Below are 12,837 nucleotides of genomic sequence, written 5' to 3' on the forward strand. Positions count from 1 at the left end.
CATGGATGGCAGGCTTTTGAGTGTCCTTGCAAAGAAAGGTGGCTATATTGGTCGCTGATTTGTTTTGGTTTTGTTTTTGAATGTCAGAAATGTATATTTGTGAATGTGGAGATGTTATATTGGTGTCACTGGTAAAAATAAATAATTGAAATGGGTATATATTTGTTTTTTGTTAAGTTGCCTAATAATTATGCACAGTAATAGTCACCTGCACACACAGATATCCCCCTAAAATAGCTAAAACTAAAAACAAACTAAAAACTACTTCCAAAAAGATTCAGCTTTGATATTAATGAGTTTTTTGGGTTCATTGAGAACATGGTTGTTGTTCAATAATAAAATTATTCCTCAAAAATACAACTTGCCTAATAATTCTGCACTCCCTGTATACTGGATGCAAATTAATAATGAGACCTTTGGATGGAAAATATTCCTGCTAGTGTTGTATATAAGAAGAAAAGTCAGATTAGGAGCCATAACAGGAGCTGGAGGGTTGGGCCAACAAAAAAAAGAAAAAAAGAAAAAGAAAAAAATGCTGTTAGACTGCTGTAAACCTATCCAAGAGCCACCTTCTGCACACTGTGAAAGGACACTCTGTCTCTGCCAAGTTCCCAGCCTGGCTCCAGGTTTTCATACATAAGCACAGCTTTATGTAGGAGTGACCACTATGTGAGCACAATATAAACACAAATATTTCAGGTCTTGAAGCTTGATTCAAGCAGCTAGATCAAGGGCCTTATTCACAAAATATCCTTGGACTAAAAGTCGATTATGACAGATTCAGTAAGTAGGTAAGTAATTACGTAAGGAGTAATTTGATCAAAAAATGTTGAGGCAGTCTTTGTAGGCAAATGAAGGCAATGAATGAGAAAAAAAAACTCGTATTAGACAACTCGGCATCTAGCTACAGCTCTGTGAAAAAGTATTTACCTCCTTCCTGATTCCATAGCTTTGTTTTTTCATAAATGTTCGCACTCAAACCAAATTTAATATTATACAGACATAATCCAAGTAAATACAAAATGCAGTTTTTAAAATTAAATGGAGCAGTGTGGTTATTAGCACTGTTGCCTCACAGCAAGAAGGTTCTGAGTTCAATCCCACCACCTGGTTGGGGCCTTTCTGTGTGGAGTTTGCATGTTCTCTCTGTGTAAGAGTGGGTTCTCTCTGGGCACTCCAGCTCCCACACATGTCCAAAGCCATGCAGTAGTGGGGTTAGGTTAATTGGTAATTCTAATTGGTAACTCATGAATGTGAGTGCGAATGGTTGTCTGTCTCTATGTGTTAGATGTGCAACAGACTGGTGATATGGTGGCTGGGATGGGTGATCCTGACAAAGATAAGTGGAAAAGAATGAATGGATGATATTTTTTTAAATTATGATTTCATTTATTAAGGCAGAAATGCTACCCAAATGTCCTCTCTTTGGATGTTATCAGATGTTATCTGTCCATTCAATGGATGCTTGGAAAGACAGAAGAACCCAGAAAAACATTTAAAGAACTGCAGGCTACTCTCACGTATGGTCAGTGTTCATGATTCAACAATAAGACAGACACTGATCAAAAATGGCATCCATGGGAAAGTTCCAAGGAAAGTACCACTGCTGACTAAAAATAACACAAAGATTAGTCTCGCATTTACAAAAAAATGTCTTGATGATCCCCAAGACTTTTGGGAAAATATTCTGTGGACGGATGAGAAAAAGTGGTTTTTGAAAGGATGAGAAGTTTTTGAAAGGTTTGAGTCCCGTTACATCTGGGGTAAAACTAACACAGCATTTCAGAAAAAGATCATCATATCAACAGTCAAACATGGTGGTGGTAGTGTGATGGTCTGGGCATCATTTGCTGCTTAAGGACCTGGGTGAATTGATGGAACCATGAATTCTGCTCTTTACCAGAAACTGCAAAAGGAGAATGTCCAGCCATCAGTTTCTACCTTAAAGCTGAAGCACACTTGGGTTATGCAGCAGGACAAAGATCCAAAATACCGCAGTAATAAATAAATAAATAAATAAATAGAATGAAGGTTTTAAAGTGACCTAAAGAAAGTCTGGACTCAAAAACGAATGGAAATCTTTGGTGTGACATTAAACAGGTTATTTAAGCTCCAAACCCTTTAATGTAGGTGAATTTAAACAATTATACAGACCAGTGGGCTAAGATTCTTCCACATTGCCATTGTCATTGTTATCACCCAGTTATTGGGTTTAGGAAGCTTTTTTTTTTTTTTTTTACATGGGGCCAGGTAAGTTTGAATAACCCTTTTCCCATAAATAAATGAAATCATAATTTAAAAACTGCATTTTTGGTTACTTAGATTATCTTTGTCTAATATTTATTTGATTACTAAGAAATCAGGAAGCGGACAAATACTTTTTTTAAAAAAAATCTCGCTGGGCAAAAGTAGGCCACTACCTTCGTCTTTGAATGAAAAAAAGCAGAGACGTGATCCACATGAACAGCGCTGATAAAAGCCACAGATGCAGACAACGACCACTGATTATTCTTGAGGGCTTGTTTGTGTTAAATAAAATAAGATACACTGTACTACTAAACTACTAAACGGTATAACGGCAACAGCCTCTATTAACTCAGCAGGAGCTTGGAGCCGGAAGCAGGGTTCATACGTCAGGACTTCACAAGCGGATTGACGTCAGTATTTCCGGATCGCCATATTAGTTTCATTACATCAGATCAGGCAATGTAGCAGGCTAAGCGATTTGTGGGAAGGGCACTGTCGCTATGGAAAGGACTCTCTGACCACGAAGAAACTCTTTGTATGTTTACAGGTTTCCGTATAATGCAGAGTAGTACTTAAAATGTAATGAGCCAGGGGGATTAAGTTATTTTGGTGACAGGCTGTAAAATTAGTCAGCGTAGCTAATGTTGACCGATGTTACGGTAACTAGCATTAGCTAAGCTGCGCTAATATAGCCTCAGTGTGTTAACATCTAGGTAATGCTAACCAGGAGTAATGATACCTTTGTGAATCCTATTGTTTAAATCCTTTTGACAGCACTGCGGCGACCGAGTGTGTATATTAAACTTGACGATCGTCTTTCACTATATTTCGCCATCATCACACAAGCTGCATTTTGATTTTAAAGCCGTACAGAAGTCAGACTTGCTAACTACCAGTGACTGGACAATGTTCTTGTAACGCAGGTGATTCTGGGATCTTGTGTAGTAGGAAGATATCCTGAGACCATGTTGGCACGTCTATTTAGACTTCATGGGTTGCTGGTGGCCTCGCACCCATGGGAGGTAATCGTGGGGACCCTGGCTTTGACAGTATGCTTCGTGTCTATGAACAGCCTGGCAACAAGCAACCAGATGTGCAAGTGGAACCAATGCCCCAAAGTTGAGGAGGAGGTGAGGCTGGTGTGGCACTCTCTAAGAAATGTTGTCGGAGTTTTGTAAAATGGTAAATGGCCTGTATTTGTATAGCGCTTTTACTTACTCCCTATGGACCCCAAAGAACTTTACACTACATTCAGTCATTCACCCATTCACACACATTCACACACATGTGATGGCAAGCTACATTGTAGCCACAGCTGCCTTGGGGCGCACTGACAGAGGCGAGGCTGCTGGACACTGGGGCCACCGGGCCCTCTGACCACCACCAGTAGGCAACGAGTGAAGTGTCTTGCCCAACGACACAACGTCCGAGCCGGGGCTCGAACCAGCAACCTTCCAATTACAAGACCAACTGCCAACTCTTGAGCCACGATCGCCCCTGAGGGTCTACACTAATGTCTGTTTTTTTTTCTTGCAGAAAATCCAGAGCAGTGATGCAGTTATTCTGACAGTCACTCGGTGCATGGCCATTATTTATATTTATTTCCAGTTCAAGAATCTCAGACAGCTTGGATCCAAATATATTCTAGGTCAGTATCATGAGATGTTTGTTGGGTTTTTTTCCCCCAGTTTTGGACAGTAGTAAACACTTCTTCTCACATCATACAGATTTGTTTTGGCTGTATAATCACCACTCATTAGTGGCCACAGTTTTTCTTTTACTACTTTCCAGCTTCAGCTGTTTGAATTGCCATAAAATGTTGTCAGTGGATTTAATATAGAACATGATTTTAATGTATTACATTTTTAACCCCAAACTACTTGGGTTGGTTTGTTTCTTTGCTTTTCATTTAGACTGAAAAACAAATGACTGGCTAGCAAATTTATCATAAAAATACACCAACATTCCATTTCTCCTCCGTCTCCAGGTATTGCTGGATTATTTACAGTATTTTCCAGCTTTGTCTTCAGTACAGTCGTCATCCATTTCTTTGGGAAGGAGCTGACAGGTCTGAAGTAAGTGTTTCCAATGGACTCACATATACGCTAGGAGAGTGGTTCTTAAAGTGGTCTGTGACATATTGAGAGTGTACATAGGCAGTGGATTATTTTAGCAATTAAGTATTCTATTAAATTATTATTCTGTTGATTAACATAGTTAATCCAGTAAGAAACACCTTTGTGTTATTAATGAGCAATAATAAATCTAAGTAAGAAAATAAGTAAGGATAAGGATATACATGTTGTCCCTGTTCGAGGTTATGCAAAGAGTTTCAGTTAGACTGATGTTACATTACACTGTACTTCCTCCTCAGAAGAGGCTGATCTTACAGAGCTTTAACTTGCTGCCAGCTTACTTTGTTGTCAAAAGTTATTACTTTTTCTGTGTTGACTATAGGGGAGGCCTTCTTTCTGCAAATGATTGTTAGTGAGAGGGTTTTTTTAAAATCACTAATCCATGTTAAAACTAGTTGCGTAGCTAACACAGTTGGTAGTAGCAGGATAAGAGGCAGCTAATGTGCTAGTGAGATCAGGTAGACAAAATAGTTAACATTTACCAGCAGGGTGATGTACACATTGTTTCACAATTTTAGGGCAATACATTTGAAGCTCTGCAGCTCCTTTGCATTAGAGACAAGGATTTAATTCAGCTGTAAGATTAAGTTCACTGATCTGTAATTGTAAGATGACACTGAAGGAAAGTATTCCAGGTCACTCCCTGGCTGACACTTGTCTGCTCTCCCTGCAGTGAAGCGCTGCCCTTTTTCCTCCTGCTTATTGACCTGTCTAGAGCCTGTGCGTTGGCTAAATTTGCCCTCAGCTCAAACTCTCAGGTAATTTCGCACATATTTGGTCTTACCATATGTATGAAATGTGGCTTTATTCATATGGGGGACATAAGTGTAAAGCATCCTTAACTAACGAATTGGTCTTGTGTGTTGGGAATAGGAGGAGGTGAGGGAGAACATTTCTCACGGCATGGCCATCCTGGGCCCAACATTCACCCTGGATGCTGTGGTTGAGTGTCTGGTTATAGGAATCGGAACCATGTCTGGTAAGGATTACTGCTGTTTCTCCACCTATAAGCATCATCAGTGATGCTCTGTGTGTTAGAAATATTGTGGTTATGCTTGATCGAGTAGAAAAGCAGAAGTCAGCTGTGTTTCTTCCTTTTTTCTAGGTGTGCCTCAGTTGGAGATCATGTGTTGTTTTGGCTGCATGTCTGTTCTGGCCAATTACTTTGTCTTCATGACGTTCTTCCCTGCCTGTGTCTCTCTGGTGCTGGAGGTGAGATGTGCATGCAACAATTTGGAGAAATAAACACAGATAAGATAAGGAAACAAGTTGCTAGAGTTTAACTGTGATATATTTTTTTTATTAATATTTTTTGTGGTCCTGCATATTTGTGTGTAGCTGTCAAGGGAGAGTCGTGAGGGGCGCCCCATCTGGCAGCTGAGCCACTTCTCCCGTGTGCTAGCTGAGGAAGAGGATAACAAGCCCAATCCTGTGACTCAAAGGGTTAAAATCATAATGGTGAGTTCCCATCATCTATGGTGGGGATGTTTATTTAGATTAGTCTTCAACATTGTGTATTATAAAGCATTTTTAGGTCTGAACGATGATGCCTGTGTGATGTTGTCTTTCAGTCTCTGGGATTGGCTTTGGTTCATGCTCACACTCGACTGACAGCTGAACATTCAGGTCAAAACCGCACAGTGGAAGGGCCTGTAGCAAAGAGACTGGACTCTCCTAGCACCATATTGCCTCTTAAGCTCACCAGGTAAACCATGGAATATTGCAATGTTTGTATTATTGATTCCTGCGTCCACTGATATATGACTTTTTCTCTCTCCAGTATCGACCTGGAACAGGTGATAACCCTCGGTCTTGCTCTGATTCTGGCCGTAAAGTATGTATTTTTTGAGCAAGCAGAGACAGAGTCCTCGCTTTCACTCAAGAGTACCATTATAAGCTCCACTCCCAGTCCGAAGCCCTGGGTGACAGAGGACTGCTGCATGAGGTCCCTCCCAGCCCTGAAACCCCAGAAGACATCTAATAGTGTTTTGGCAACCATCCCTACCTCTTTAGCAGCTGCTTCAGACGTGAAACTTTCCTCTGAAGCTGACATATCATTTAGAGAAGAGGGTGAGACTCGTAGCGGGTGCTTCTAGCTTTGATAACGCGTGTACCCAGTGATGAAGATGATCTAACTGCTGTGTTTTTTCATGTGATTCCTCTGCTGCAGATGTGATTCAGAATGCATTTTGTGGTACATCTTCTGGGGATTCTCTTGCTCAGACACAATGTGCTCCTCCAAGTGTTTGTACGTCGGAGCCCCGAAGTCTGGAGGAATGTATGGCCATCCTCTCAGATTCTCAGGTAAGTTGTCAGGTTATACTGGAAGCACAATACAAAGCTAGATATATGATGTTCTGTGTTCCTCAGATTCTTCAAAAATATCACTGTTTTGCCCACGATTCTTTCCAGAGAGGTGCCCATTTGCTGAGTGATGCAGAGGTGATGAATCTTGTAACCCTGCGCAAGATTATGAATTATAAACTTGAAGGTGTCCTTGAGACTCCAGAGAGGGGCGTGGCCATCAGGAGAGAACTGTTATCATCCAAACTTCCTGTTCCCACTGCCTTGGCTTCTCTACCTTACAAAGACTACAACTACTCACAGGTACTGACAGTCCTTTTAAAGTGTAGTCCTGTTTATTCTTGGGAAAAATGTTTATCTTCAGTTGTCAGTTTTAAATCATATATATATATATATATATATATATATATATATATATATATATATATATATATATATATATTATTTTTTTTTTTTTTTTTTTTTTTTTTTTTTTTAAATCAAATGTTTTTATGTTCATTTTTTCCTTTACTCTGTTCTTAGTTGTGCTTAGTTTGTGTTGTCTTTGCCTTTTAGGTGATGGGTACTTGCTGTGAGAATGTCATTGGCTACATGCCAGTGCCAGTGGGAGTGGCTGGCCCTCTTCTGTTGGACAAGAAGGAGTTTTATGTTCCTTTGGCCACCACAGAAGGCTGCCTGGTAGCCAGCGCCAACCGAGGATGCAGGGCACTTTTTGTAAGTGTGTCTCGTGTGGAGCCCTGAGGGAAGAGTAACTATCTTTTCAGTAGATGCAAATAAATAAATCTACAGGGTTTGTAGATTCATGGAAAAACTGACAAGTCATAGAATTTGGCAATGGCAGTCAAGAAAGATTAATAATATAGAAGGTTATGTGGTTCAGTTAGCATGGACTTAAAAAACTCTATATGTAGTAAATAATACTTCAGTGTTTGGGCGGAGGAAACATCACTGACCAGAAAGTCATGTGTAAATTTGTGGCGTGCCAGGAATATAATGTCTGATGTCTGGCCACTTGTGAATAAGTCACAAGTCTTGATAAGCCAAAGTGCGAGGGCCTTTAATCTGCGTTCTGTCTAATGACCAGCAGGTGGCAGTGAATCTGATTGTCTAGTTGATCTGTGACCTCAGTAAAGACTTTCCTGAGGAGTTATTAGCTTCAGTTGCAGGTTTCCATTGCAGTCAAAAAAAAAAAGAGATTAAAGCAGTTTATAGGTTGTGGTGTGGCTCTCTTCTGACTGAGTCATTTCAAAACATCAAGGCAGCAATTGTGAAAGCACTCAGCATAAAACTAGATTTTTGATATCAGTGTGGCTATCGTCCATCCTCTATAAATGGTCTCAGCTGATAAGGTGAGTAATTAATTGCTAGGCTTGGGAGTTCAGTTGATGTTGTTTTTACTTAGCGAATCTGTGCATGTGAGTCATTGTGGCAAGACCCTGGAGAGGTGTTGTGCACTTTGCCCTTAATTATTGGGTCTGTGTGATGTCACTACAATGCTCAAGAAAGATGGTTATTTTAAAAACTAACCTAAATCTAAAAACATAAAGTGTGGTTTGGGTAAAAAACCCCAAACAATTTATGAACCAAAACTAAAATGGTATGGCTCATTGGCAGGTAGTGAAACTGATTTGGACTTTTATCGCCCTCCTATATGCAGCCAGTTTTAGAGGATGTAAGGTCATAAAAAAGGTCATCCTCACTGCAATGGAAAATTATTGTATCTAACTCTGGCTGCTGTTATTTCTGTGTGTGCTCCCTGCTGACAGTGTTTTCTTTCCTGTCCAGCTGAGTGGGGGTTGCATCAGCCGGATTCTAGCTGACAGCATGACCAGGGGTCCTCTGGTCAGGCTGCCCTCAGCGTGCCGGGCTGCAGAGGTCAAAGTCTGGCTTGAGACCTCGGACGGATTTAGCATGATTAAAGAGGCGTTTGATGAGACCAGCAGGTCAGTGGAAGAGCTATGACTGATTGATGACTGTGTTTTTGGTACACAGATGATAACTAGTGAGTACTCTTTGTAGGTTTGCTCGTCTGGAGAAATTGTTGGTGGGCATAGCTGGCAGAAACCTATACATTCGCTTCCAGTCTCAAACAGGCGATGCCATGGGTATGAACATGCTCTCGAAGGTATGAGAAGTCTTCTGTAATTCGGTCTTGTTATTTAAATGTTGACTTCAGTGCTGAGTGCTTTCTGTCTTTTTCTTCAGGGCACTGAGCATGCTCTGCATGTACTCCAGCAGCAGCATCCAGACGTAGAGGTGCTTTCGCTCAGTGGCAACTTTTGCACAGACAAGAAGCCTGCCGCAATCAACTGGATTCTGGGCCGAGGCAAGTCTGCTGTATGCGAGGCCACCATTCCTGCTAAAGTTGTGAGAGAGGTAAAAACAATTCAAAGCTGGATCCTGACAGAAATCTAATGACAGCGGCCACAGTTTCTTCCCCTCCAGTTTTTCTGTTTTTCTGCAGTTTGTAAAATCACCCTTTAATGTTTCCCCAGGTGCTGAAGAGCAGCACAGCTGCTCTGGTGGACCTGAACATAAACAAGAACTTGGTGGGGTCAGCCATGGCTGGCAGTATAGGTGGCTTCAATGCTCATGCTGCCAACATTGTCGCTGCTATCTACATTGCCTGTGGACAAGTAATAGAACCTTAAATTAACACAAAAAAATAAAATAAATACATTTAAAAAAAGGTTTAAATAGTGAAACATTATGTCTGTGGCATGGTATATGATCCAACAAAAAGACATATTATTAAAGAACAAGTATTTGTTTGTGTTGCGGTTAAGGACCCAGCTCAGACAGTGGGAAGCTCTAACTGCATTACTCAGATGGAGGCTGTCGGTCCAGGTGGGGAGGACCTGTACATCAGTTGCACTATGCCTTCTATAGAGCTCGGCACTGTGGGAGGAGGCACCAACCTGTCGCCACAGCAGGCCTGTCTGCAGGTAGTCTCAACTACATGTAACATAGCTGCCATTTGTTGATGCGTTTTTAGGATATTTTTTCCCCTCTAACACCAAACCTCTGTACCTGCAGATGCTTGGTGTTAGCAATCCCAACCAGCCAGGTGACAATGCCCGTCAGCTGGCCCGTGTAGTCTGTGCCACTGTTCTGGCAGGAGAGCTCTCCCTGATGGCTGCTCTCGCTGCTGGACACCTAGTCAAGAGCCACATGACCCACAACAGGTGAGATGTCTCATTCTTTTGGGTTTTTTACAGCAATGCCTGGTCAGATTTGAGAATTTGTGCCGTTTTATTTTCATGTCGTGTGTTTTTTAGGAAAATGAGTTGACATGTCTGTTCTAAGAAGCAAGCGTACCATAACCAGCATCTCCTTTCATTATATGGCTTTACTTACCCTGACTGACAGAGAGCAAAGCATTCACACGAAGGTGGTTAACCACAATCCAATTAGTCAAACCAGAGTTTCCCAATACAGCTGTGTGAATGTTATTGTGAAAGGTGTGTTGCTGTCAGCATCTGACCAATCAAAAACGTGGACAGGCTGCCCGTGTAAAGTCAACGGACTCGTCACTGTCAGAGCTTCATAGTGAAGACTGAGTGATCACAATTGTGTATTCGGCTAAATGAATACGTTGTGTAGTTTTTACAATTAGCCCTCCAGGATAAGTTATCAAAGAAATTCAGTTTACTTATTAGAAGGATATATTTTTGCCTCAAAAGGATTACAAAGGCCTCACAAATGTGTGCTCCAATCCACAAAGAAATACGAAGCAATTTGACCACAAGTAAAACTTTTTTTTTTTTAACAAATGCATCCAAACCTGGAAAAAAGGTGATTGTTTACTACACACACTTAAATTTAACATCACAAATCAGGCAATTTTTTTTCTTTCAAAAACCTTTTTGTGCATTTAAATGTCTAAAACTACATGTAACATCCCTCTCACTTACAAAACCTTAAATGTGTGTGCACAATCACCTGATATACACAGATCACATGACATGCCACATGAGGTTTTGTCATATCTTTAAAGTCTCTTGTTTTCAAATGTAAAATCCAGAGTCTCTACATTTTGTTCCTAAAAAATGTTTTGAAGTCTGGTTTTTCCAAAGTGCATCCAAAATAGCCCATACTTATAATGTATCACCGTTTAAGTTTTCCTTTGTTGATATCTGTTAGTGTTTTATTGTGTCCACTTTGAAATTCTCTTTTTTTGTCTCTTAGATCGAAAACAAACCTGTGTTCAGAGAATACGGCGTGACACTAACATCGATGGGCCGTCGTGATGCGGTTCTAAAAGCGAACCTGTGGACATCCAGATATCAGAGTGTTAATGAACAGAGCCAACATGTGCTTGCTTTGTTTTATTACCTCACTGGTTTGTGAGCTGAGGCCTTAAGTTTTGGTTGTTAATTTGTGCCATTTTTCTGCATCTGAACTTTGTAATATTGTTTGAGAGAAGTGCAAGAGACTGATGGTGTTTAGACAAGTAAAATCCATCGTGCTGCACAAGTTACAAGAGTCCTGTGCCTCTGATGGGTCGCAAAGGATGGATGGGATGTCCGAATGGCTTTTACATGAGCTGAATGAAATGAGATCCTCATGCAGTCATCATCATCGTTTTTATTTTTATTTTTTGGGACAAATGGATCTTTGCATTTATCAAAAGCTTGCTTGAGAGAGTGTAGTGGGCAGCTTGTGCTCAGGTTCTGAAAGTCAACTTTATGTGCAAATGTGTTTTTACCAGTGTTGTAGGCACCACTACGTAGATATGCTCATCCCTCCCTGAGTGAAGGTGCTACTGTATACTGTGTATACTGTAGATTGCCCGTGGGTGTTGGAATTCTCGCTTCAATGAATGAAGCTGTTGCCAGCAGAAGGATGTGTTTGGTTCAGATTCTGATCAACTACTTCTACAAGTTTTTGAGGAAAATTGGAAGCCATAATAATTAAACCTTTACGGTACACTGTCATCTGTGGAACTGAAGGACTGGGTATAAATTATCACTGACTGCAGGTCCTGCTCATTTTCAGAAAGCAGTGACACTCAGAAGTGCCCTTACATACAGTATGTTTTAGAAATTGAGCCTTGCGCTGCACACTTTAGAATAACCAATTATGATAAAAGTAAACTTAACTGTTTTATTTAAAAAAATAAATGACAAGTTTTTGTTGACAATACCGTGTTTGTCTTTCTTTAACATTAACAAAACTGGAATCAACACTTGGGGCCTTTTCCAGTTAGCAGATGAACAAACTGAGTCAAATACAGGCTTAAGAGAGAGACGAGGCACTTAAAGAAGCCTGACATGAAATCTATTCTTACACAGTAAAGAAGACTGCATTAGACTTCCAGGAGGAGAAAAGAAAAAGCTTTTTAAAAACCTAATATGGGGGTAAAGCTAAGTTATTTTAATAACTGGTGATTCTATGCACATAGTTTATTCATTTGAAATGAAAAGTAATTTTATGTTCAAATGGGCAGTTTGTTTTTTAAATGCAGTGGATGCCCTTCATCATACAACCCCGAAGGGATTTAGTGTCTCCTCCAAGAATCAAATCAGGACTCTTTCACTTGTTAGGCAAATGTGTAACCCACTACATTATGGAGCCAACAGAATTATGTTATACACATACAAAATACAAAAAATGGCAACAAATGACCCCAAACAATACAAACTGGAGGATAAACTTATTTATTCCACTTTAAAAACAGGGCAGAGCCATGTTATCACAGTACATTTATAAGTTGATCCCACAGCATAAGTATAAACAGATTTACAAAAAAAAAAAAAAAAAATCAAATTACATTCGGATTTGACAAACCTGTATTACAAATGCCTGTTTTAGGTGAATGAGCTTCAGCATGGTGTTGTTACTCTTAGCTGCGTGGCTGAGCATCATTTTATATCGCCAACATTTTTCAGCAAAGAGCTTGAAAAAAATTAAATGCTTTTGAGTGAAGCCTGAAACAGCTACAAATCTGCCAATGACACCACCCCAGAAAAACAAAGAAAAAAAAAAAAAACTCTATGCTCTCAACAGGTGAAAATGCAACTTAAAAAAAAGAAAAAAAAAAAGAAGTACCCTGGCAACAATACTGATATCTTAAATTTGAAGCTTGTAGGGAAAATAAATCTTTATCCATCCTGTGTGCTTGACAAAAAGAACTTGGCTTTTAACATTT

The 12,837-nt window shown here is 40.1% G+C and overlaps 1 protein-coding gene across 1 annotated transcript; it reads left to right on the forward strand.

Annotated features, from left to right (window-relative positions):
- Positions 1-2,649: 2,649 nt before the first annotated feature.
- Positions 2,650-11,103, forward strand: LOC308386970 (3-hydroxy-3-methylglutaryl-coenzyme A reductase-like). Its single transcript, XM_080866822.1, has 20 exons — positions 2,650-2,782; positions 3,171-3,377; positions 3,784-3,895; positions 4,235-4,322; positions 5,056-5,140; positions 5,256-5,361; positions 5,488-5,594; positions 5,721-5,840; positions 5,954-6,087; positions 6,163-6,452; positions 6,553-6,686; positions 6,795-6,989; positions 7,242-7,400; positions 8,472-8,629; positions 8,706-8,811; positions 8,892-9,062; positions 9,182-9,322; positions 9,473-9,631; positions 9,723-9,871; positions 10,875-11,103. Exons 2-20 carry the CDS (start codon positions 3,213-3,215, stop codon positions 10,909-10,911), a joined length of 2,616 nt encoding a protein of 871 aa, XP_080722948.1. The 5' UTR covers positions 2,650-2,782; positions 3,171-3,212; the 3' UTR covers positions 10,912-11,103.
- Positions 11,104-12,837: the final 1,734 nt, after the last annotated feature.

This window comes from Rhamphochromis sp. 'chilingali', assembly GCF_963969265.1.
Source record: "Rhamphochromis sp. 'chilingali' genome assembly, chromosome: 2".
In the NCBI taxonomy this organism is placed as follows: Eukaryota; Metazoa; Chordata; class Actinopteri; order Cichliformes; family Cichlidae; genus Rhamphochromis; species Rhamphochromis sp. 'chilingali'.

What these genes read in the sequence shown, in the direction of transcription:
- LOC308386970 (XM_080866822.1), top strand. Translation starts at nt 3,213, where the DNA reads ATGTTGGCACGTCTATTTAGACTTCATGGGTTGCTGGTGGCCTCGCAC. An exon ending in CCCTCAGCTCAAACTCTCAG is followed by an intron (nt 5,141 to 5,255) that starts GTAATTTCGCAC and finishes TGTTGGGAATAG; the next exon opens with GAGGAGGTGAGGGAGAACAT. An exon ending in CATATCATTTAGAGAAGAGG is followed by an intron (nt 6,453 to 6,552) that starts GTGAGACTCGTA and finishes CCTCTGCTGCAG; the next exon opens with ATGTGATTCAGAATGCATTT.